General features: G+C 38.8%; 1 protein-coding gene across 4 annotated transcripts; it reads right to left on the bottom strand.

Annotated features, from left to right (window-relative positions):
* Positions 1-1,638: 1,638 nt before the first annotated feature.
* On the bottom strand, positions 1,639-20,647 carry LOC103696588 (filament-like plant protein 4). 4 transcript variants are annotated; one of them, XM_008778261.4, is made up of 7 exons: positions 20,269-20,647; positions 18,557-18,683; positions 9,071-9,248; positions 6,374-8,825; positions 6,153-6,207; positions 2,101-2,575; positions 1,639-1,988 (listed from the first exon to the last, which is right to left on the bottom strand). In XM_008778261.4, the coding sequence occupies exons 2-6, from the start codon at positions 18,665-18,667 to the stop codon at positions 2,138-2,140; spliced, it is 3,234 nt and encodes a 1,077-aa protein (XP_008776483.2). In that variant the 5' UTR covers positions 18,668-18,683; positions 20,269-20,647; the 3' UTR covers positions 1,639-1,988; positions 2,101-2,137. The 4 variants fall into 4 exon arrangements, with proteins under 4 accessions (XP_008776483.2, XP_008776484.2, XP_008776482.2 ...); XM_008778262.4 differs by having other exon boundaries at positions 1,639-1,962; XM_008778260.4 differs by having other exon boundaries at positions 1,639-2,575.
* Positions 20,648-22,493: the final 1,846 nt, after the last annotated feature.

Here is a 22,493-nt window from a genome sequence, read left to right as displayed (position 1 = left end):
GCTTTTGACCTAATCTTGTTTCATCTCGAAAAGGAATTCGACCTAGATTTAGGTATTCTAATCTTGCTAATATAAACAGAGGATTTCTCGAAAAGTTTTATTCAATTAATAAAACAAAATGGACTTAAAACTCTGCTTTCAAAATTCTCCTATTTTTTATTATTCATAGGGGTGGCAATTTACTCTATCCCATCATGTACCCGCCCTGATTCCAACCTGAATATGTATAACTCTTCACAAATTTTCTCTCCGGGGCAAAAGGAAATTGATTTGGATGCCAAAAAAAGAAAATTTTGTAGCTTTCCATGACTTGATCCATTCAACCAGCCCCATCTAGCTCTACCTACCCCACTCCGAGACTCTACCTTCTCTGTCCCAAAGCAAGTATGGGAACGGAATGAGTAATAGCTTACCTGATCTATACCCGACCCATTGCCATCTCTAATTATTCTTTTTGAGAGGTTTGTGTTGAGTATATTGAAGGAATTTTTTCCTTTTCTCTTAGACTGGATCTAGTTAATATCAAAGCCTAGGGTCCTTGAATAATTGCACGTTGCAAGGCATGAGTAGGAGTGCCTGAATGATCATCCTTAGAGCATCCACATAGTCCTAGGAGTTCTCCTAGATGACTGCTCCTAAGGGACCTTTGACGGCAAGGGTAACCTTTGCAGATTACTGATTTTCATAGGTTATTTCTTCTCTTAGAAGCCACCATCCTCCTCTCTCAAGGTCAACTTTGATAGTAGTGTGTAGGAGAGAGGTGCATTTGGTGGAACTACATAATGCGTAGAAAGGGCAAACTTATATTATAGAAATATTGAGAACTTTCTACATCTATCTTGAGGGGGACTCGTTGACCGTTATCAGGTGACTTTCAGCTTCACCATATGTAGATACCAAATCTCATCCCCTCTTATAGGATTGCTGACGAATGGTGCACCTCTTGCTATCTTTTCAAATGACATATCTGCAAGAAAGCCAACAGTGCAGCGGATTGGATGACAATTGCTAATTTTTGAATATTTTGTATTCGGACTCCTATAGATATATCTATACATGTATAGTATAATATTTTGTATTATCAAACAGGATCTTTTGTTGCTAGAAATGCATGCTAGAGTCTCTCAAGTTCAGAAATGGCAGAGGAAGATAGGAGTGGAGAAGAGGATGGCATCCCATTCCATTCTCCTCGCATGACAGACATGGGGAGTTATAGAGAGTTACCTCTTGTGACAACTCCATGGTGTAGTTATCACCAAGATGGCAACTACTCTTCCGAGCGGCCATGAGCATGTCCATGAGCGCCCAACCAGGTTTCCGTCAGGTGCATTGTAAGAAAACTAGAGCTGGAATTTGTAATTCGATATTGGTAGATTAACATGGCCAGAAACAGCTGAAATCAACTATGGACAGTATCATTATCTCAAACAACTTTATATGCAGAATCTGTAATGATCCTCAAACACATAAAATGGGGACAAAAAATGTAGATAAACAAATTTATATAGGATTTGACAAGCTTCACGATGATAATAAACAATTCATTCTTACTGCAGGGTTGAACCATTGGTAACTAGTCATCTTAAGTTCGGCCGTGTGTCAGCTTTCGGATAGGTAATATTAACTAAATGAACGAAATTGACCGCCAAAGATACCATAATCTTAGATTGCAGAAGCTTTTATGCAAGTTAACTGTACATAAACAAATAGTTGTACCAAAAACACAGCTGTCAAATCCAAATCTCATGTTCTTCAAAAAAAATTAAAAAAAAATAAAAAATGGAATGCACTCCGCCATGCCATTTTACAGGGACCTTCAGTTTGGGAGACCCGTGATTCCTGTCCTGGTATTCTGATCAGTTAATTATCAAGGACATATGGTATGGAGCTTTGACAAACTGCAATTTGAGAAGCTCAATTCTTGGCCCCTGACACTTGAGTCGATAAGATTGAAGACTACCCCTACGATCACAAATAAACATCATCTTCTGCAAGTGGGATCTATTGAGCATCAGAAAACTACTTTGAAAGACTGCAAACTGCTTAAGTTTTAATAGACATTTAATAACTCATGGCTGATCAGAGAATGTATAACCACACCATTATATGCAGCAGAGAATTGCTCTCAAGGCATGCCTTAATGATCACTCTTTCCCTTAGAGAAAAATCTGCTGAAACCACGTCCGTGTTTCTCAGGCATGACATTAGGCAAGGAAGTAGAGGATGATGATCTGGATGACCTGTGCTTTTGGCGCTTTGAGCTGATAGGTGATCTAGGAAATGAGCTTGCTTCGGTGTCAGATGGGCTCATGTCGAAGTTGTATCCATCCAAGGGAGACCCGCCTCCTGTTATCTGTGTCATATGAACAGAAGCAATTTCCATCTCAGAGTGAACAGGGTTAAAGCCGCTTGGACCTGGTTCATTTTCCAAAAAGTAGTCGCTCATTGGATATCTATTGTTTGGATAGGAACTCAAAGATTCTGCTGGTGGACGCATTGCTTGCAGTTGCCTGCCAAGAAGAAGTATGGTCTCCTGACACTCTGCAAGCTTCTCTGCTGCTGCTGCTATCTCCTCCTGTTATGATACATATACAAATTTTAGAGCAAAATTGAAGGACGTTCATATTTTCAGAGTCTAGATATATTGCAAATAGTTAACAGTTTACTGAAAAAGATGTGTACACAGCAGAAAATTTAAACAGTACTTCTGGTATCCAGGACTTGGCTGATAAAAGTCCCAATATAAAATACATATCAAATGATAAGTAGCCAGATTATTCTTGAATTGGATGATTTATATTTAATTAACTGCATGTCCAACTTTCAAAGTGAGGAAATAACAAAACTCTGATTGCAGGGGGACTGATGTCCCTCCTTTTCTCCTCAAAGATATTCACATGCATTTTAAGAACTTGGATGGGAACAAGACATCAAGCATATAATATGTTTCCTAGTGACACATTATGATAGGGCAGTACTTGCTAAATCCCTTTCTTTCATAACTCTAAGTCACAACAGGTCCTACCACAAAAAGGATAAAAAAAAACTTAGCAATGACAGATTTGTAAATGAAAAAGGAAGAGCACACGGCATATAGAACCATGGAAACCTAAAAGAATATGTGGATATAATATAGCCAAGATGCCAAATAAGCAAAGCCAAGAGAAAAGGTTTCAGTAGCCTTCTCCATGAAATTGTGCGCTTCACCTACATGATCAACATTTGTCCCTGTCAATCAGAGTAATATTGAGACAGACCAAGTTAGTTTGCCCAGTGCCACAAGAAATGCTAATAATGGTTGGAAGCGTCCATGTGGATGAGTCATGCTGAGACTTTAATTCACTTTGCTAAAAAAACTTAGCAATGACAGATTTGTAAATGGAAAAGGAAGAGCACACGGCATATAGAACCATGGAAACCTAAAAGAATATGTGGATATAATATAACCAAGACGCCAAATAAGCAAAGCCAGGAGAAAAGGTTTCAGTAGCCTTCTCCATGAAATTGTGTGCTTCACCTACATGATCAACGTTTGTCCCTGTCAATCAGAGTAATATTGAGACAGACCAAGTTAGTTTGCCCAGTGCCACAAGAAATGCTAATAATGGTTGGAAGCGTCAATGTGGATGAGTCATGCTGAGACTTTAATTCACTTTGCTCAAGCTAGAAGTCTCGAAAGCTAGGAGCAAGTAAGCTCAATTCTTTTGGGTTTCTCCCAAGCACAAGATCCACTAGCTTCTTCAGGCATTTTACAGGCTCTAACCCTCTCAGCTTACTATGATATTAATGCCAGTTAAGCTTGCTTAGGAGAACAATGTTTTAGGTCACATAAGATTCCAGATTACTTTTCAAAGTTTTCTGGCTAAGAATGACACCAATCTTAAGTTAGCAAAAGTGGAGACAAGGATAATGCTGGTAGAAAGTGGGAAGAAGCAATTTTGTATGTATGTGCTTATGGATGCATGCATATATGCATGTATCATAAGTGTGCCCATGAGCAGCTGGGTGGGTGCGATGCCTGCATCTTTTATGGTGTGTTTTATTATTTTTGTTGTTGGAGAAAAAATTTACCTTCCATTTCTAAACCGAGGGTACTGCTTTATTAGTTATTACTCAAACTTGGCTGGATTTATGTTTAAATCGTTTTCTCATGTCCACACAACAATAAATTATTAAATACTTACACATGCCAATTTATATTTTGCTGTCAAATCAGAAAGAACTTTGCAAATCACAACTTGAAAGATCTCATCGATGGCTTATGCTCAGTATCGAGCTTCATCTTTTTGAAGAAATGTAAACTCAAATAACTCAATAAGGTTGCATGGTGCACCATTCAATAAGATGAGGCTTCCCTGATGATGTGAGTATAAGGTTCTAGAGGAAGATTGGGATAATGAGTCAATGTATCACCGGAAGAGCTTGATACCAGACATGAGGATGTGGAATTTGCTTCAAATTTAAGATCTCCTCAACCATGACCAAGGGGAATACAACTTTTGGGATTAGCTTCCCATGTTGGAAACATTGAGATAATCTAATTAAAACTGTTTAGGTTCTTCAACTTAGAACTTATATTTTCCTGATACAGCATGATTAATTATTGAAGGAAGCTTGAAAATAAAATATTATATGGAATCATATGTTTATAGCATCAAAGAATCCAAAAGGTATAAAATATGCATTAAAAGATGGGGACAAACAGAACCCAGTTGCTTCTGGAAATAAATCAAAGAGAATGGAATCCATAAAGCATTAAAATAAGCTAAACAGAATACAGCAACTAATGCAGAATAGTCTGTCTAGTAGTTAGCTACCTGAGATGAGTCTAAGATCAGATCAATGTGACAAGATCTCGAAATGTGAGAAATTCTACCAGAAGGCATCTAGAGCTCACTGGTGAGACCACGAGAATAGAAACTCCTAATAAATTTATGCTCAGAAAAAGAACAGAAGAGCCAGGAGCAAGATAGTGATAGAAGACATCTGATAGGAACATATTTGATTTTATCACAATCTTTTCTGGAATGGAACGAAGAGCTTAGAGGTATTAACTTAAGAGGTAGCTCTCTCATGAAGCTAGAACATGGATGACCTTCAAAACTGGAAGAGGTGGAAATCATTATTTGTGAGATGAAATCCAGTAAAGCTCCTAGACTAGATGGTTTCAGTCAAGGGTAAGGTCTATGAACTAGATAGAACTATTGATTTAACATTTTGATCCCTAAGGAGGTTAAGCATACCATTTTGACACAAGTTCCCAAAACAAAATGCACTACCATCATGGGACATTCCACTCTATAAGGTAACATCTGAAAAAAAACCTCCCTCTTGCAAGTGGCTAGCAGGGAAGCTTATCTCTTGCCATCCATCTTCTTTCACAAAGGCAGTGGAAAAATGGTGAATATTTTATTAGCAAAAGAATAGCAAAGGACTGAGAAAGCACATGATGGCAGATGTCTATGATACAGAAAGCAGAATTTGTTATTCATAATTTGAGTTGTATGGACTTTGGTCAAGCTTAGATTATGTGAAAGAACATTTTGAATCTTCAACTTGGCAAACCTTGTGGATTCTTTAAAAGCAATTGAATTGTAAGGCAAGGTGACCCCCCCCCCCCATCTCCTTTCTTATCTACGACTCACTACGCCACCTCATAGATGGACGAGGTAGTTGCCAGGGAAGATAGTAAAGTTTGTATATTTAGGCCAAAGGCGCAATAAGTCATCTAATATTTGATGATGGGTTGTTGGTTATCATCAACGATGACTCAAATTTGTGGGAATTTGTGGACCATTTTGAATGAGTATTTGCTAAGTTGTCAATAGTTTATAATTATATTTGTAATGTGAAACTTATTATCCTGCATAGTTCAGCAAATTTGATCCAAGAAGGCACGTGGAGGGTCTGTAAAATGTTAGCAAATCGGCTTTACATTGATAGATTTGAAAGTTATTTAATTAAGTTTTGCTAAAAAAGATGAAGTTGAACCATGAAAGAACTATGAAAGAAGATTAAAAGCATAAGCAACATCATTTGAACAAAAAACTGCTCAAGTACTATGGAAGAAAACACTAACAGATTTTAATCCTGCAAATTACTTTATCTGAAAATTCTTACTTCTACACATATGGGGAGTTTATCCTCCTTACCTGTTTAGATTTAATATCAGTGTCAGCACCAGAGCACATTGAACTCTTCTCATTCCTTCAATCAAATAAGAAGCATACAAGGATATCAGAAGAGAGAATCACAAATAGCAGGACATAAAAATAATTGCAAAATAGAAAGAAAGCAAAAAAGGAAACACAGATCGGCAGCTTGATGAAAAGAAAAGATTAATTTATGTTAGGTAGGTAATTTTAATATGAACCTTTCAATCTGCTCTTGAAGATCTTTGTATTTCGCCAAATCATCTTGATGGCTGCACCTTTCTTCCTGAAGTTCATTATCCAAAGTTTCTGCTTTTGTATGCAGCAGGACTACTTCAGCTTCTAATTCCTGTGTCCGTGATTCCAATGCCTTATAGGACTCAGCCATACATTTCAATTGTGTCTCAGACAAGCTGTTTGATTTCTGACTGGCGGCCAATTGTGATTTAAGCTCTGCCAGGTTTTCTTCCGTTTCAACCAGCTGATGCTTTGTATGTTCCAGCATTTCATTACATCTAGCCAATTCCATCTCCATGTTCTCTTTCTCCAATTTCAGGCATTTAAATTCCTCCAGAGAGCATTTCTTCAATGTAGCCTTTACTTCAAAGTCATGGCTGATGGGCCTTTCAATCTCAGGATCAGAGGAAGAATAAGGTACAAGCGAACACACTCCTGAGAAATTCTCTTTTGTTGATGCATGCCGGATCACTTTATTTTCTAGTAAAGTTACCTTATCTACGCAATCAGAGATATTGCTTTCTCCTTCACTGCACTTTTTGCCTGATATGTTAAAACTCATCTCACTGGTTTCACACAAAATGTGGGACAAGGCAAGAATAAAATCGGTTATACTTATTTCATTACATAGAACTTTGTTGACAGATGCAGAGAACTGCTCAATTCTCTCACTTAGTCCATGGTCTTCAGAAGTCTTTCCTTGAATTTCCATAGCTTCTTTACCCAGAGAAATGACAAAATCATGAATATGAGAAATTGCATTCTTCAATCCTGGATCTGTGACATGGCTGGCATCACTACATGAATTATGATCTCGCCTTGAAGAAATCCCACTGTAGCTAGTCTCACCCATGTCTTCGTGGCAGCGATTTTGATCACAAGTAGCATCTGTGGAGTGAGTTTCTTCGATAACCCAACCAGAGTGCTGGGGAAACTCTTCTTGGACTGCCTGAACTATATGTCTAATACCTTCCAAAAGCTTTTCCATATCAGTGTCCAGGGCTTCAGATTCAAACATAGAAGCTATTCGTGACTGCAGTTTTGAAAGTGCAGAATCGAACTTTCTTGTTACATGTTCCCCACCTAGTTGCTCCTTGCTAGTATAAACCAGATTTGTTGATGGCACCAAACCCAGCTGTTGTTCTTCACCACCCCCATTCTTTTGAACGTCAGCCACTGAAGTAGCATCAGCATTTTCAATTTTCATCTTGTCAATCACACCATCTGAAATAGTGACAGTACCATGGGTCTCTGCTGATGAACATGCTAGTTTCTCCATCTCTAAAAAGTCATCCATAAGTTTCAAATGATTTGAATTTTCTGCTTTGTTACTCTTGTCAACATCTTTTTCTTTCTTGAACTGCGAGAGCTCTGATATTAATGCTGTAGCCCAAGACTCAGAACAGCTTCCTTCCTCATCAACACCATCTTCAGACATGGAGGTCAAGCTTGGTGGGTTGCTTTCATGTTGGCTTAAGGTACCACTGAAGGGGGTATAACTATTCAACTTTGAGGGGCTCTTTTGTTTGTTTGGAGCAATCATCTGTGTTTCCAAGCTCCGAAGCTTGCTTGCTGTATTAGCACACATGTTTCTTGAAACCTGTAGCTCACTATTACGTTTTGACAAGGCCTCTTTTAGCATTTTTGTCTCTTCCTCCATTGTTAACAAACGTGCTGTAAGAAATTCATTCTCTTTCTTGAACTGCTGGATTTGTTCCGGGGAAAAATCTGGAACTGAAGTTGATATATGATGCGGGCTAGAGTTTTTAGAAGGAGAGCGCCGTAATTTGGTTTCCCCATAGTCTCGACCTAAATTCTCAACTTCTAACTTCATTTGAGCTAATGCAGCAGGGCCAGGCAACTTCTTTCGAACAAGACCACGTAACCTTTGGCATTCTGCTTCTAATTTCAATATTTTCTTGACATTTTCTAAATGCTGCTTGTTTGCCACATCAGCAGATCTCATGCTCATGTTCTTCTCTTCATTGCGAATTTCAAGCTCCTTGGAGACAACATGAAGCTCATATTTTAATGAACTTATTTCTCTTTCAAATGATTGTATATTGTTCTTCAATACTTCAATTTCAGCATCAGCTTGAGATTTTTCATCATTAATCTTCATCAGCATAGCAGAACGTTCTTGAAGAGATCTCGAAAGTGCAGCATTTTCGGCAGAAGCCCTTAAGACCTCCTGTTCAAAATCAACTATTTTTGCTTCCAGTTCAGCCTTGACCTTTTCCCATTGCTTAGTTTTTGCAAAAACTACATCATGTAACTTTTGCTCACTTTCTTCCTTCACATTCCGTATCTGCTTCATGCACTCCTTTAGAGCACCATCAAGATGTGATGCCCGTTCTTCAGCTGTAAGCCTTGATAGCGTTACAGACTCAAGTTGAATTTTCAGTGCTGAGGCTTCTGCTTCAGCTGTTTCCCAACCTAAAGGAAGGAACAAACAGAAATTCCAGAAAAATCATTGCCTTGCAAATTAATAATATGGTATTCTTTCTTAGTTAACGAACTTGTAAAACAAAAAGAGCTCATGACAGCGCTAAGAAATAAGAAATATTAAGTCATATTCCAAAATGTTTAAGAAATAATGTCAAGTGTTGAGATCTTACACTAACAAAATTTATCAGCATCAAATCAAAAGATCTAAATTCCAACAGTAAGCACTGCTATACCTGATACTGCATCTTCAGCAACTTTTGCATGCTGTTTTACCAAATTCTCCTTAGTGGTCATCTCTGATTGTGCTGAAGATAATTTTTCATTCAAGATAGTCACCTGGTCCTCCAATTCAGTGAGATGTGCATATTTCTCCAAGGAAACTTGGACATAATTTACGCTTCTTGTACGTTCCTGCCAACAAAGTGATTTGAGATGCAAGAACTAAACCAACCACATTTAGAATAAATCAAATCAAGAAAAAGGGACAACATAACAATAATAATGAAGAATAATATATAATCCATTTCCAATGGTAAATAAGCTAATAAACATTAAGTTAGGGAGAATATCAGGTCACAAGAAATAAATTAAAAAGCAGCAACAGCTTGTACCAGCTGACAATGAATAAATTAGAATGATTAGTCTACCTTTTGCTCAGCCAGTCCATTATAGCAGAATAAAAAAATACTTGAATTTCTAGAACCGAAAGATATGCTATATGGGTCACTTTTTATTTGCTATACAACTTTTAGGTCAAAATATATTGATTAAAAACATCTAGCTAAAACATATTTTTCGGCACTTTTGTTCTTAAAGCTTGTTATACACAAGTCACTATGAAGAACATGACGTCAACATTTGGGTGACCTGACTCTAAAAGAATGAAGAATTTGAGCTCATAGCAATGTCCTCTGGGTATGTTGTAACTCTGTAAATAACAGATGAATTTAGCTGTATGGTCTTTGCTTTTGTACATAACATAAATTTAAAGAAGTAAAGAATCGCCCTTTGCCTCTAAGAGATGGCCTCAATCAGAGAATGCCAGACTTAAAAAATCATGGCCCTTGCCTTAATGCATGGTCTCACTCTAGAGAGATGGTCTTAGACATCATGGCATTTGCCTTTAGCCTTGGTCTATGACCTAACTCTACAATAAGTGATAATTGTAGTTTATGAACTTGCCTTCTGATATAGCCTCAAATAATGTCTGAAGACTCAGTTTATGGATGCCACAGGATAAGGGAGTGTGGGGGCACGGCCCTCGCAAAAGTTATGAGCCTGTCCACTATTAGATTTCCATAGTGCCGTTGAAATGGTATGTAGCTCCTTATTATTGACCCCTTTAAAAGTTTTAGTTATATTTCTAGTACACAGTTGCTGCCTAATTGGACAAGAATCACATAAACCCTACTATGAGCATAAATTTTTAATATTAGCTTAGACTCGCTTTTAAGGGATAAAAAATATAATAATCTTTCAAATGGAAAGAAAATTGCTTCTTTTCAATGAAGAACTGCTCTTATTTTCAGGATAACTATCTACGGTTATTTGGAATCCAAATTAGATAAGCAATGCAAGAGACAGAGAGTCATTGGTTTCTCTTTTTTGTTTCTCTTTGCAACAAAAACTATCTATTTGCAAATATCTTCTTGAGAATGAAAGGTGAGTATCTTTGATGATTTCTTTTCACACATTATTTTAAATGCACTTGTTTTGTGTTTTTACTTTTTTCTTTCTAGTGAAGCATGTGCTGTTAAAACTTAAAGCAACATTACAAACACTTCTTTCTAGAAAAATTCATTACAGTATTATTGCCTTTTAACACATGTGACTGGCAATATAATCATGATGTCCGCTTATGGTTCTCTCAGTCGAGCTTACATATTAGTCAATCAATATGATCAAGTAGAAACCAAGAAAGAAGTTCATGAACATCAAACACAACCTAATTAATTCTTGAACATCTTATTGTTAAAAAGTTATTTGATAATGCATTCCCCTGCCCATCACCAGCCAACCTCCTTAAAAGGAAAAATATTTGTCAACTCCTATTTATGGACTTTGTGTTTCAATATGGTGAAACTCTAAAGAAGTAAAGACTTGGAATCTATGGCCTTTGCCTTCACAAACAGCTTAACCTTAAAGGCATGAATACCTGGAGTTCTTGGTCTTTGTGATCCAGTGTTGCCTAACTGTAAAGAATCAAAAACATAAAACACACGGATTTTGTCTTCAAGAATGGGCTGGATTCCAAGAAATTGAAGATCTAACCAGACTCTAAATGAACTGATGGCTTTTAAGTATATAGCTCCCAACTTCATAATTGGCCTAAAAGACATAGGTTACACAACCTCCACCTTCATAGTTGGCCCTCCAAAGAACTTAAGAGTATCTCCAGACTCCATGGATGGCTTACCTTTAAGAACTTTGAACATGATGGCCTCACTTTTCAGAGTCATCTTGAATTTAACAGAAGATGTAAAATGCCCTTAAGACTTTAAACTTAGCATATAAATATCTTGTTATCAATTGGCATCCATGCTTTCAAATTGGGCAAGTCAAATAAGATATAAATTGGAAAGTTAAACTAGTGTTGTCAATGATACGTTTAAACTATTTGAAAACTTGGGAAACTAATGCATACTTGACTTTAATTGGGGACCTAAAAATTAATCTTGAAAATTTCATCCATATTAGACCTTGGCAATCCAAAATGGATCAACTACTGACTTGACTACATGACCCCTAAGTAACGACCCACTTCATAGAGAAAATTAGCTTCAGTTATTGAAGACAAGATAGAAGTTAGACATTATTTTACTTTCATAATAAAGCTATTTTCATTAAAACATTCATGAAACTATTTTTCATAATAAAGCATGATTTTCATAATATATATGCTAATCCATAATTTAAAAAAAATATATGATATTTTTACTAACAAATTATATGCATGAAAAATATGATAATTTAAAAATAATGAGTATAACATTTACTTTATTCTTTCGTCTTAGACTGTCAAACTTTACTAGGCAATTCAGTTAACCCTATTAAAAATATTAAAAGCAAAATTAATTTCTGCTTGACAATTTTAATTGAATTAAAATAATAAGAAATAAGGACGATTAGCTAAATGATAGCGTTCAACAACTCCAAATGGGTCAAGTCTGAGCGATTCAATCAATAAATCATAAGGCATAGACTCGATCAAGGCCAAGAACGTTTAACATAGTTCATCATAGTGGGATCTATGGATACTTGACAAGGCCGGATGATCGATTCAATAGGCGTCCTGAGCACTAGAGCAGCTTAGAACCTCTTTTCAAATATCAACTCGAGTTCGTAGATCAGGTCGACAGGATCCGATACTGGGTTCCACAGATCTTAAAAAAATAGAGAAAGGAGAGAGAAAGTAGAGAGAGGAGAGAAGAGGCAAGAATCCTTCCCATCTCTCTTCTTCCGGTAACAGGTGGCAGCAGCAATGGCCCAGCTGCCCATCTGACAGCGACCTCAGGCAATTGCAATCCCCAGCCAAACTCGGTAACCGGCAGTGTCAAATCATGGTGGAAGAAACCAAAATAGGGGTGCTCTATTTCGGAAGAGACTTCGGCGATTGCCGACTCAAATCCATGGAAACGAAGGCCTAAAACACAAAAAAGGGAGGAGAAGATGGAGAGCTCGTACCTAGGTCTGGCGAGGCTCTCCGTCGCGGGCCTCTTCAAGCCGACCCAAGATCAATTAGTGTGTAGGTCAGTCAATGGACCAGGCCCTCACAGATCTGCTTGTCGACTTCTTGAATGATGGAAAAGTGCTTGCAGATCAGGCTGGAGCCTGCCGGATAAAGTGACAAGCCTCCCATTATATCCTCTTCGACGACTAGTTATATCGGAGATCATTTTCGCTGTCGTTCCTCAGGTGCCTCCGTCCAACTAAAGCAAATTATACACTTTGGGAGGTGCACAAAGGCATCTGTGGCAACCATCTGGGGAGTAGATCCCTAGCCTACAAGATCCTGTGACAGGGATACTACTGGCCGACCTTGCAAAAAGATGCGGCCAACCTCATCTAGAAGTGCGACCGATGTTAACGACATGCGAGTATCCAACAACGACCAGTTGTGTCGTTGATGTAGATCAGCGCCCCTTAGCCATTTGCACAATAAAGAATCGACATCCTTGGACCCTTTCTACTAACAACAAAGTAGCGTAAGTTCCTCTTTGTGGCGGTGGACTACTTCACCAAGTGGGCAAAAGCCAAGCCGGTAGCATGGATTATCGAGGCGAAGGCCCGAGACTTTGTCTAGAAAGCCTTAATCTGCAGGTTTGGAATTTCTCGAGTGATCGTCACCAACAACGGACGCTAGTTCGATAATGCCTGATTCGAAGAGTTCTGCACCGAGCTCGGTATTGACCATCGGTTCACTTCGGTGGCACATCCGCAAACCAATAGAGAAGCCGAGGTGACCAATCAGACTATCCTACAGGGGCTGAAGGCAAGGCTTAACCAAGCAAAAGGGTTGTGGGCCGAAAAGCTGTACAATGTCTTATAGGCATATACTGCACGACACATCGGATTCCCACTGGAGAGACGCCCTTCAACATTGCCTTTGGCACAGAGGCGGTGATCCTACTCGAGATGGGTCTTCCATCATTTTGGGTGGAAAGCTTCAAGGACTAGACAAACTTAGATCAGCTCCAAGCTAACCTCAATCTGCTGGAAGAAACCAGAAAGCAAGGCCCGACACTATAACACTAGGGTTAAGGGCAAACTCTTACGATCTGGCAACCTCGTCTTGAGGAAGATCGAAGCGTCGTAGCCAAAAGAACTTGGAAAGCTGAGCCCGAACTGAGAAAGCCCGTACCGGGTAACAGAAACAGTGTGGCCGAAAACATACAAGCTAGAGCACCTCAATGGCGCCCCGATCTCACGAACATGGAACTCCAACAATCTCAACATCTATTATCAGCAAGGTCAGAGGAACTGGACCGGACCCCGTACTGGCTCCCCAGCAAGATGGCTCACTAAGAGCCCACGTCGTGTTGTGCCGGGCCCGTACCGACATTAGGAACAGACAGGGAAGAGGCAAAACGAGAGAGAAAAAGAGAAAGCAAGGGAGGGAGGAAGAGGATGATGAAGGTGCATGTGCATGGACGCCATATAATTTGTATGACATTTTCAGAATATTAAATGGCCGAATTTGGAAAAGTTATTAAGATGAAAGTTTTAGGTCTCTTTCTCTTCTTTCCAACAAGCCCAAGAACATTAGAATCAGAGTTATGGTTGTAATATTATAGGTGTTTTAAGAGGCAGGTGTCTTTTGACCTTTCAAATTCTCTAAGAGAATTTGGTTTTAGCTCTGATATCTTTTATTATGTGAGTTACCCATATCAAGGTGACTCTTGACCTTTCATTTTCTTTTATCTTTTCATGCTGCCCATGACTTGCCTATAAATAGTCATGAATTGTAATGAAGAGGCATCCAAGCTTTGAATGAAAGTTATCTTCCTTCTTTGCAAAGAAATTGTTTTTTGTTTTTTCTCCCACTTTCATTGAATTGCAAATCGATCCAAGTTATAAAAAGTGATATTAGAGCAAGGTTATCATCTTTTGACATTTCGAGAGGGGTCCTATCGCATTTCTCGTGGTGGTATTAATGCAAGCTCTAACCAACCATGGCAGGCCGAGGCAACCGAGGTCCTTCTAGCGATAAAGAACCTCGTAGAAATCGAGATCTTGGAGATATAGAGAACGTTGAGTTGCAGCGGCAAGTCCAAAACCTTACCTAAAGGTTGCCTCGTTATGAGCAAAACCCGAGTGAGGAGGACGGCACCACTAAAGAAGATCGCAACACCATCCATGACCAAAGTTCTCGTCGTGGTAGGAGCAACTCTTCTTCATCTCACCAACATCGTCATCAATTTCGATTTCCAGACATCAAAGTAGATATTTCCGAGTTCGAAGGAAAAATGCAACCCGACATCTTCCTAGATTGGCTCAACACTGTTGAGAGGATCTTTGACTACAAAAAGGTTCCTGATGAGCTTAAAGTGAAGATCCTAGCCATCAAACTTTGAAAGCATGCATCAATCTGGTGGGAGCGCCTCAAGTTGCAAAGAGAAAAAGAGGAAAAATCTAATGAAACTGGGAGAAAAGAAAAGAAACAATTTCTTTGCAAAGGAGGAAGATAACTTTCATTTAAAGCTTGGATGCCTCCTCATTACAATTTATGACTATTTATAGGCAAGTCATGGGTAACATGAAAAGATAAAAAAAAAAATTAAAGGTCAAAAGTCACCTTGATATGGGTAACTCACACAATAAAAGACATCAAAGCCAAAACCAAATTCTCTTAGAGAATTTGAAAGGTCAAAAGACATATGCCTCTTAAAATACCTATAACTTTTCAACTATTACTCTAATTCTAATGTTCTTGGACTTGTTGGAAATAAGAGAAAGAGACCTGAAACTTTTATCTAATAACTTTTCTAAATTCGGCCATCTAATATTCTGAAAATGTCATGCAAATTGTATGGCGTCCATGCACATGCACCTGCATCAACGTCCATGGGGGAACCGTTCTTTACGAGGATGAATCCATACAAGGTCACCTTGTTTAAATAATGCCGGACAACGATACTTATCGGCTCTCTCCTTAAACTTCCAATTGCTCTTTTCAATCTTGGATCGAACTTGCTTATGCATCTTTTTGATTTCACTAACCCTTGCTTCTGCATCACCGCTAAATCGAGCAACATGAGGAAGGGGAGCTAGATCAAAGGGGCCATTAGGATTGCACCCATAAACAATCTCAAAAGGACTAGCACCGGTAGTAGAACTACTTGAGCGATTGTATGCAAACTCCACTTGAGAAAGAATTAAGTCCTATTGCTTCTTGTTGTTGCCCAAATAACTTCAAATAAAATTGCTAAAGCTTTGATTTACCACTTCCGTTTGACCATTGGTTTGTGGATGATAAGAAGAGCTGAACTGAAGTTTGGTGCCTAATTTTGCCTATAGAGTCCGCCAAAAGTGTCCTACAAATTTTGGATCTCAGTCCGAAGTAAAAGTCTTTAGGATGCCATGAAGTTTGATGATCTCTCGAAAATAAGATCGGCAATTTTAGATGCATCATAGATCTTCTCGCAAGGTACAAAAAAAAATTATTTTAGAAAATCGATCAACAACCACCATGATCGAATCCTTTCCACGTTGAGTGCGAGGAAGACCAAAGACGAAATCAATACTTACATCCTCCCATGGAGCTTGAGGTACAGGAAGAGGAGTATAAAGGCCAGTATTTTGAGCTCGGCTTCTGGCAATATGACATGTTCGGCATAGGTTGACATATCTCTCTACGTCCTTTCTCATCTATGATCAAAAGAAATTTTCTTTGACAGAGGAGCCACTAGCCGAGAAGCCAATCAGCCGAGAAGAACAATCAGCACATATCAACAAAGACTGACAGTCCTAACAACCGACAATCCTGGCATCCTGCAGTCATGGCAACACCACGGCTTGCGTCCCACCAACGTCGCACACCGCCACGCGGACTAGCTCCCACGCCACTGTCGTACTATCGGTTATTATCTGGTCATCAGTGCATGCTACATCAGTCTAGATAACAACAAAACGGGCTCTCCTATATAAAGAGGCAACTCGGAGGCCTCAAGTATGCATGATAATATGTATTATGCATGCCATTATGTCACAAAGAACAAACTCTGTTGAACTCTCTTCCTTCCATATTGTTGCTTCTCTATTCTAACTTAGGCATCGGAAGGTCCTCCGCCGAAAACTTTCCAATAAATAGACTTCTTGCAGGCCACTAGTAGAGGATACTGGCACTCGACGCCTCAATCAGCCTACTCAACTTGACTTTAGCCGACCTCAGGGTCGTCCAAGCTGCGCTTTGACCACGTTTCGGATTCAGCGGCAACAGAAATCTTAGGTAAGAAGAATTTATGTTCCTGCAATATAAAGCATAAATAAATGATCCAAGAAATAAATGGAGTAGTTTCATCTTTCTAACTTTTTAATGGGTGCTGCAGTCTTTCCCCTGATATCAAAAGGGAACTGAATAGACTAGAAGCCCATCCCAACCTTCCCAATCAAGGAAGTCGGAAGAAACCTTTATAGCCTCTCAAACTCCAGGTCTATCCACAAATGACATTTTAAGAGATACTACAGAATCAGCCTTATAAGCTTTATTTTCTTATAGCTTCCAACCTTCAACTACGATGATAAGACCCCACTGTATTCTTTGTATTTTTACCAACTATTTTGGAATTGCAAATGGAGCTTCAACCTGATGGAGACCTTTCTTAAAAGCCCCTTGGTGCACTTAAAAGGGTTTACAGTGTCCAGTTTGTTTGGTTCAATTGTCGCATTGTGATAGCAGACTTGATTATCTCTTAAAAGACTTCTTTATGCAAAGCAGCCACAACTGCCTCTACAACCCATCATTAGTGTAAATTACTTGATTTGTTATCTCGTAAACTTCCTCTTACCCAACCTCACTAACACTCTGGGCCAATTAAAAGGACTATCATGAGCAAAACAACTTTTAATAGCATATAGTTTCAACTACTAGATTTGAATATAACTATGAGTTCTCATGATCATATCGGATACCAAATAACTTCATATATCTATGGCCATTCATATCTTTCTCTTTATGCAAATACAATATTAACAGTATCAAGACACAACTATATCACCATTCAGTATATCATAATATGAATCGGCATCTAATATGTTTTTGAGTTGTTATGTTTTTTAAAAGATTCAAACTTTACAGTAAACTTGGATCATGAAGGATGGTATATACTATGTACAGTCTAACTAGCAAAGAGAACTTGCACAAATTTCATCCAAAACTGCATTTCCAGTCAAGTTTACATGCAAAAACAACTAGCATCAATTTGGCTCCCACAAGTACATTATCTTGAGCTTGCATTGTAAAAAGTGGCCGATATGGTCTAAGAAGCAAAGAGAACTTCAACACCGTTTCAGCCAAAACTACAAATTTGGTTTAACTTACATTCCAGACCAAGGACCTTGTTATGCACCCAAAAGCCAGAGTGGAATGAGCTTGCATTGTGACGGATGGTCCATATGGCTAACTTGCCAAGAGAGCTTTAACAAAAGTAAGATGTAAGAAAGGAACCCTTGTCCTCATTGTCTAGAGTTTGTCAGGGTGAATAATGGCTAACCGTCTTACTGACCCACCATCAGTTATGAGCATTTATAATGAGCCGACCATCGATATCCTTAGCACATCATCAACAGGAAGGGAAAGCAACCCATCGGTATATTGAACTAAGCCTTGGAAAATGAGTCTGACAAATAGAACGATAAGATATTTGCCTATTATCTAGAAAAATGTTGAGTGTTGAGTTTGAATCCATAAAATCAGCCAAAACAGAATGTTGGATGAAAATTAAAATCAGTTAAAAAAATCTGCTACATACTTAGAATTGGTTTTCCGCAGAGTTTTGATTATAATCTTGTATTTCTTGAGAAGTTCTTGCATAATCATAAATTATGTCTGGATTACATAGTTTTAATGATTTTATCTTCACTTCATTCGCATACTATTAAACTGCTCTGCTTTTCACTTCATTGATATCTTGTTATTGTAGCATTTTGTTCTTCAATTGCTTATACCCGCAAAATTAACTACTAACTGCAGAAAATAAAAATTGGGGGAAAGGGCAAACTTGTTCTTCTTGATTGCCAGCTGGCTTAGGTGAAGAAGTGCTAGTCGAATTTGTTGTAGTTGCCGTTTTCTCAGATGATTTCTTCTTCCAAGGCCAACTTCGCCGATCCATTTTCAGCTAATGTAGCCTATAAAATGTTTTAAAAGTCAAAACTCCTCTGATCATCAGCAATCAGCTGAATAAAAGAAATGAAGACTAGAACAGGCAACCACAAAAGTCGAAGCAATTGGTAATGGCAGTGAAGCTGCAGATTCTTTAAAATGAGGAGGAAAAAAGAAAACTCCAGTTATAAATCATTTCGAAGGACAGAAACAAAGAGAACTATGAATGTCGGCACCAGAAGTTCTGGAAATCAATATTTATATCCCCTTTTTTACAGTAATCCGAGAGGATTTGTACAGTGTTCTGTTAAGAAGTGTGAAGCTGCAGAATGTCTCAATGAGGGAGAAAAAAGAAAACTCCAGCTCTAAATTTATTACTTCTGACGACACAAACAAGAGAATTATAAAGAGTTGACAAAAGAAAATGAAAACCCCATATGGGTTAAGAACCTCCCATTTCAATAAAATTTTGAAATTCACTGAACATAACTTAGAAAAATGAATCATACACCAAAACAACTGACATTGTTAAACATTCATCCCAAGTAATTTCCTATTTTGTGTATCCCAGTAAGCTGGCATAACAAGAGATCAATACATCAATCAGGTTAAAATATTTATCAAAAACAAATGAAGATTACAAGCAGTAAAGAAGTGCCGACGAAAAGTAAACATGGTGAAAGGTAGTTGCAAATCTTTAAAACGAGTGGGGCAAGGAGTTAAGACTCGCTTAAGTCATTAGTGATTACTGACTGTTGCCAGAAACTATCCATTTCCCAGTCCACTCTCGTTATGACCCACCTGAAGGAAGAGCTCTTCTAAAGCCGAAACTATTCACCAGATCGAAATCGTACTTCTATCGTAACAATTTCTTTACCTGCCACCGCCAGGCAGTGGAAGAATAAACGAAGTTTCCACAATCCCGAACCACAAATCAAAAGCAAAAAGTTGGAAGCAAAGTTGAATCAAAAGAAACAAAAATGGAAATTTTAAGAAGAAAAAACAGAAGTAGAGATCCCAATGTCGATGATCACGCAATCGATTCCTTCCAACAGATCAAACGCATCAATTGTTGGGAATTGCCAGAAACTCCATCAAAGAATCGGATCGATGCCTTCGTTGCTTGATCATGAAAAAGCCAAATTACGAATCGGAAAAAGTAGTAAAGAAAGGGATTTTCTTCGGCAACTATTTAAGATCTCCACAATGTGAAGCATCGATCAAATAGGACTAATAATCCAAGCGAACCTCACCATATCAATGAGCCAAAAAAGAGCACAGGATCAGCCAAAACAATGATGTCCCCAGACAAATCTACGCAAAAACCATCTAAATTTTCTTAAAAGCAATTATCTTTTCATCTCCAGCACGATCCAGAAAAGAGCCACAGCTTGAAAAAGAATCCAAACAAAAAGTCTAAAAAACGACAACAACTCCAGAAACTCTCACCCAGCGAAATCCTCCAAAAATCCAATAATTGTCGTGCCGGAAGAACCAAATAAAATCGCCTCAATTAACACATACAAAATAAAAGCGAAAAAGGATCGAATAGGCTGAAATATTCCCCAGATAGAAAGATAGAAGAAGGGAGAAGAGCACACGGTGGCTTACCGGATAGAATGTAGCTTAAAAAAAATGGAAATTTTTGGAGCAGATCTGGCAAGCGATATCGTAAACCTCTCAGAAGAAAAATTAGCTCATTGCTATTTTTAAATTTTTCCGCTGTTTTTTCTTTAATTTCGATCTCCCCTGGTGATGAAGCGGTAGATATACAAAGAATGAGAACGATGTAGTTATTACTCGTGCTTCGCTGCTCCTCTCTCTTCTCTCTTTTTCTTCTCACTTCTTCTTCTTCTAAATCCGCTGTCTACTTCGGCCGAGAGAAGAACAGAGAAAGGTGGGTGGAGAGAGAAAAAAAAAAAAAAAGCAGAGAAAGAAGAGAAGAAGCAAGGATAGCAAGAGGGCGAGGTGTTTCTCGGTAAAAATATTCGCGTTAGGTGCCACTTAAAAGCAAGACGTTGGAAAGGACCAAAAGATGCCCGCTTTGTTCCCCATCTCTTTTCAAATCCTCCCCTCTTTTCTTCGCCCTTGGACACGTATTATCCACTTTAACCTCCATTCTTATAAAAATTATTATTTTATTTTACGTACTTCAACATTCTCGACAAATACGAGGCTTTTCTTTTCTTTTCTTTTCTTTCAAAAAAAAAAGAAATAAAAAAAAGATAAAGATGGCCGACCGGACAGGAGTTCCCGATTTGGACGGCGGTGATTGACGCCGCCTGAAATAGAATCAACGGATCCATCTGTCGGTTCCCCGTTGTTTTTTAATTTTCGACACCGTGTGGCTTGTAACGTACGCCGTCGGTGTCAGCCGTGCTGACGTATCCTGAGCATCATCGTGCACCGTCTGATCGGCGCTCCCACCGCATCCATGGGGCTGACCTTGGGAGGCATTCAACAAATCGATCGACGATGACCGTCCGATCGGGCGCGAGAAAAACCATCGCCAAAAAAAAAAAAAAACCTGCACTTCTATTTTTTATTCCGTATGATTAGAGCGAGTCGCCCACCTGTTTTCAAATATATGTCGTCGGTATAAAGCGAAAAGACCGTCTTTTATATATTAAATTCTATACCAGCTACAGGTAATACCTTTTTTACCTGCTCCGATGTAACCGCACGTGAAACCTGGTGCCTCGAGATTCGTGATTGGCTGGGGACGTGCTCGCTCTTTGCCTCTTTGGCGTCTAGCTGAGGGGACAGTCGTTGGATTGTGGGGATCCAAGCGTTACAGTTGTCGTTTATTTCGGCTCCCTTTTTTTTTACTAATGTTGGAGTAAAATCCATTTACCGCGAGCATGGGGAGACGTTTCCAACAAGAGAAACCAAACGAGCGGATTTCCTCGTGGGGGCAGCGGCAGAACCCGATTCGGGGGGGATTTTTCCGTCGGGACAAAAGAGAAGGGCATGCGTGTCTCGCAAACTTCCAATCCCATTGGGTCCAACGCCCCAAGTCTCCTCGTTTAAATGGCCGGAACACCTTCACTTATGTTAAAAGAATTACAAGGTTAACTTTTTTTAATGGGAGCGTTCCTGATAGTGTGTCGTTGAGAAATTTGGGATCGTTATATGGTTGTGGTTGCACTAGAATAAAATTTTAGATTTTTTTATATGTACATGAGAATTTTTACTGTTAAAAACTAATCCAATCATGCACCAAGTTAACAAGGGTCATCAAAGATCTCGACTCATCTACTATCTAGATCAAAGAGATCGGATGGGACCGCTGCATACCTCTGCAGCGATGTTCCATTGACCACTATGCTCCATCGACAGTAATCCCGACATCGAGCATCCACGAGTTGGCATTATACGACGAAGGAACAACTTCAAATAATGCTCTGATGTTGGCTCTGACTTGAAACAGTAAAAATAAAGAAGTTCAACCACCAAAGCGTGTCTAATGGAAATCCCTCTGATGCCTAAGTCAGATGAAACTCTTAATAAATAGGAGGAGGTTTGAGAGGGACAGAGAGGTAACATAAGAGAGCCGAAAGAGAACTTACCAGGAAGACTCCCAGGAATGTAATATATAGACGAGGGCTGAAGCTCGTCGTTGAGTAATTTGGAGCTATTTGCTGGTTGATAAGGCAATAAACCACGTATCTCGCTCGTGAATCTCGTATGCATTTCTAGGTGGCAGGATTTGCTTAGATATCGTGTTTATTAAGAAATAGTAAGCATTCACAACCGAATTGATGGCTAGCTGTGGAAAAAGTTTAAAATACAGAGGACTCTCCATGCATGTTTTGGATCGACCACATGGCAAACTT

The sequence above is a fragment of the Phoenix dactylifera genome, unplaced genomic scaffold, assembly GCF_009389715.1.
Source record: "Phoenix dactylifera cultivar Barhee BC4 unplaced genomic scaffold, palm_55x_up_171113_PBpolish2nd_filt_p 000992F, whole genome shotgun sequence".
Lineage (NCBI taxonomy): Eukaryota > Viridiplantae > Streptophyta > Magnoliopsida > Arecales > Arecaceae > Phoenix > Phoenix dactylifera.
Note: the sequence above shows the minus strand (reverse complement) of the source record. Positions and strands in the feature narration are given on the sequence as shown.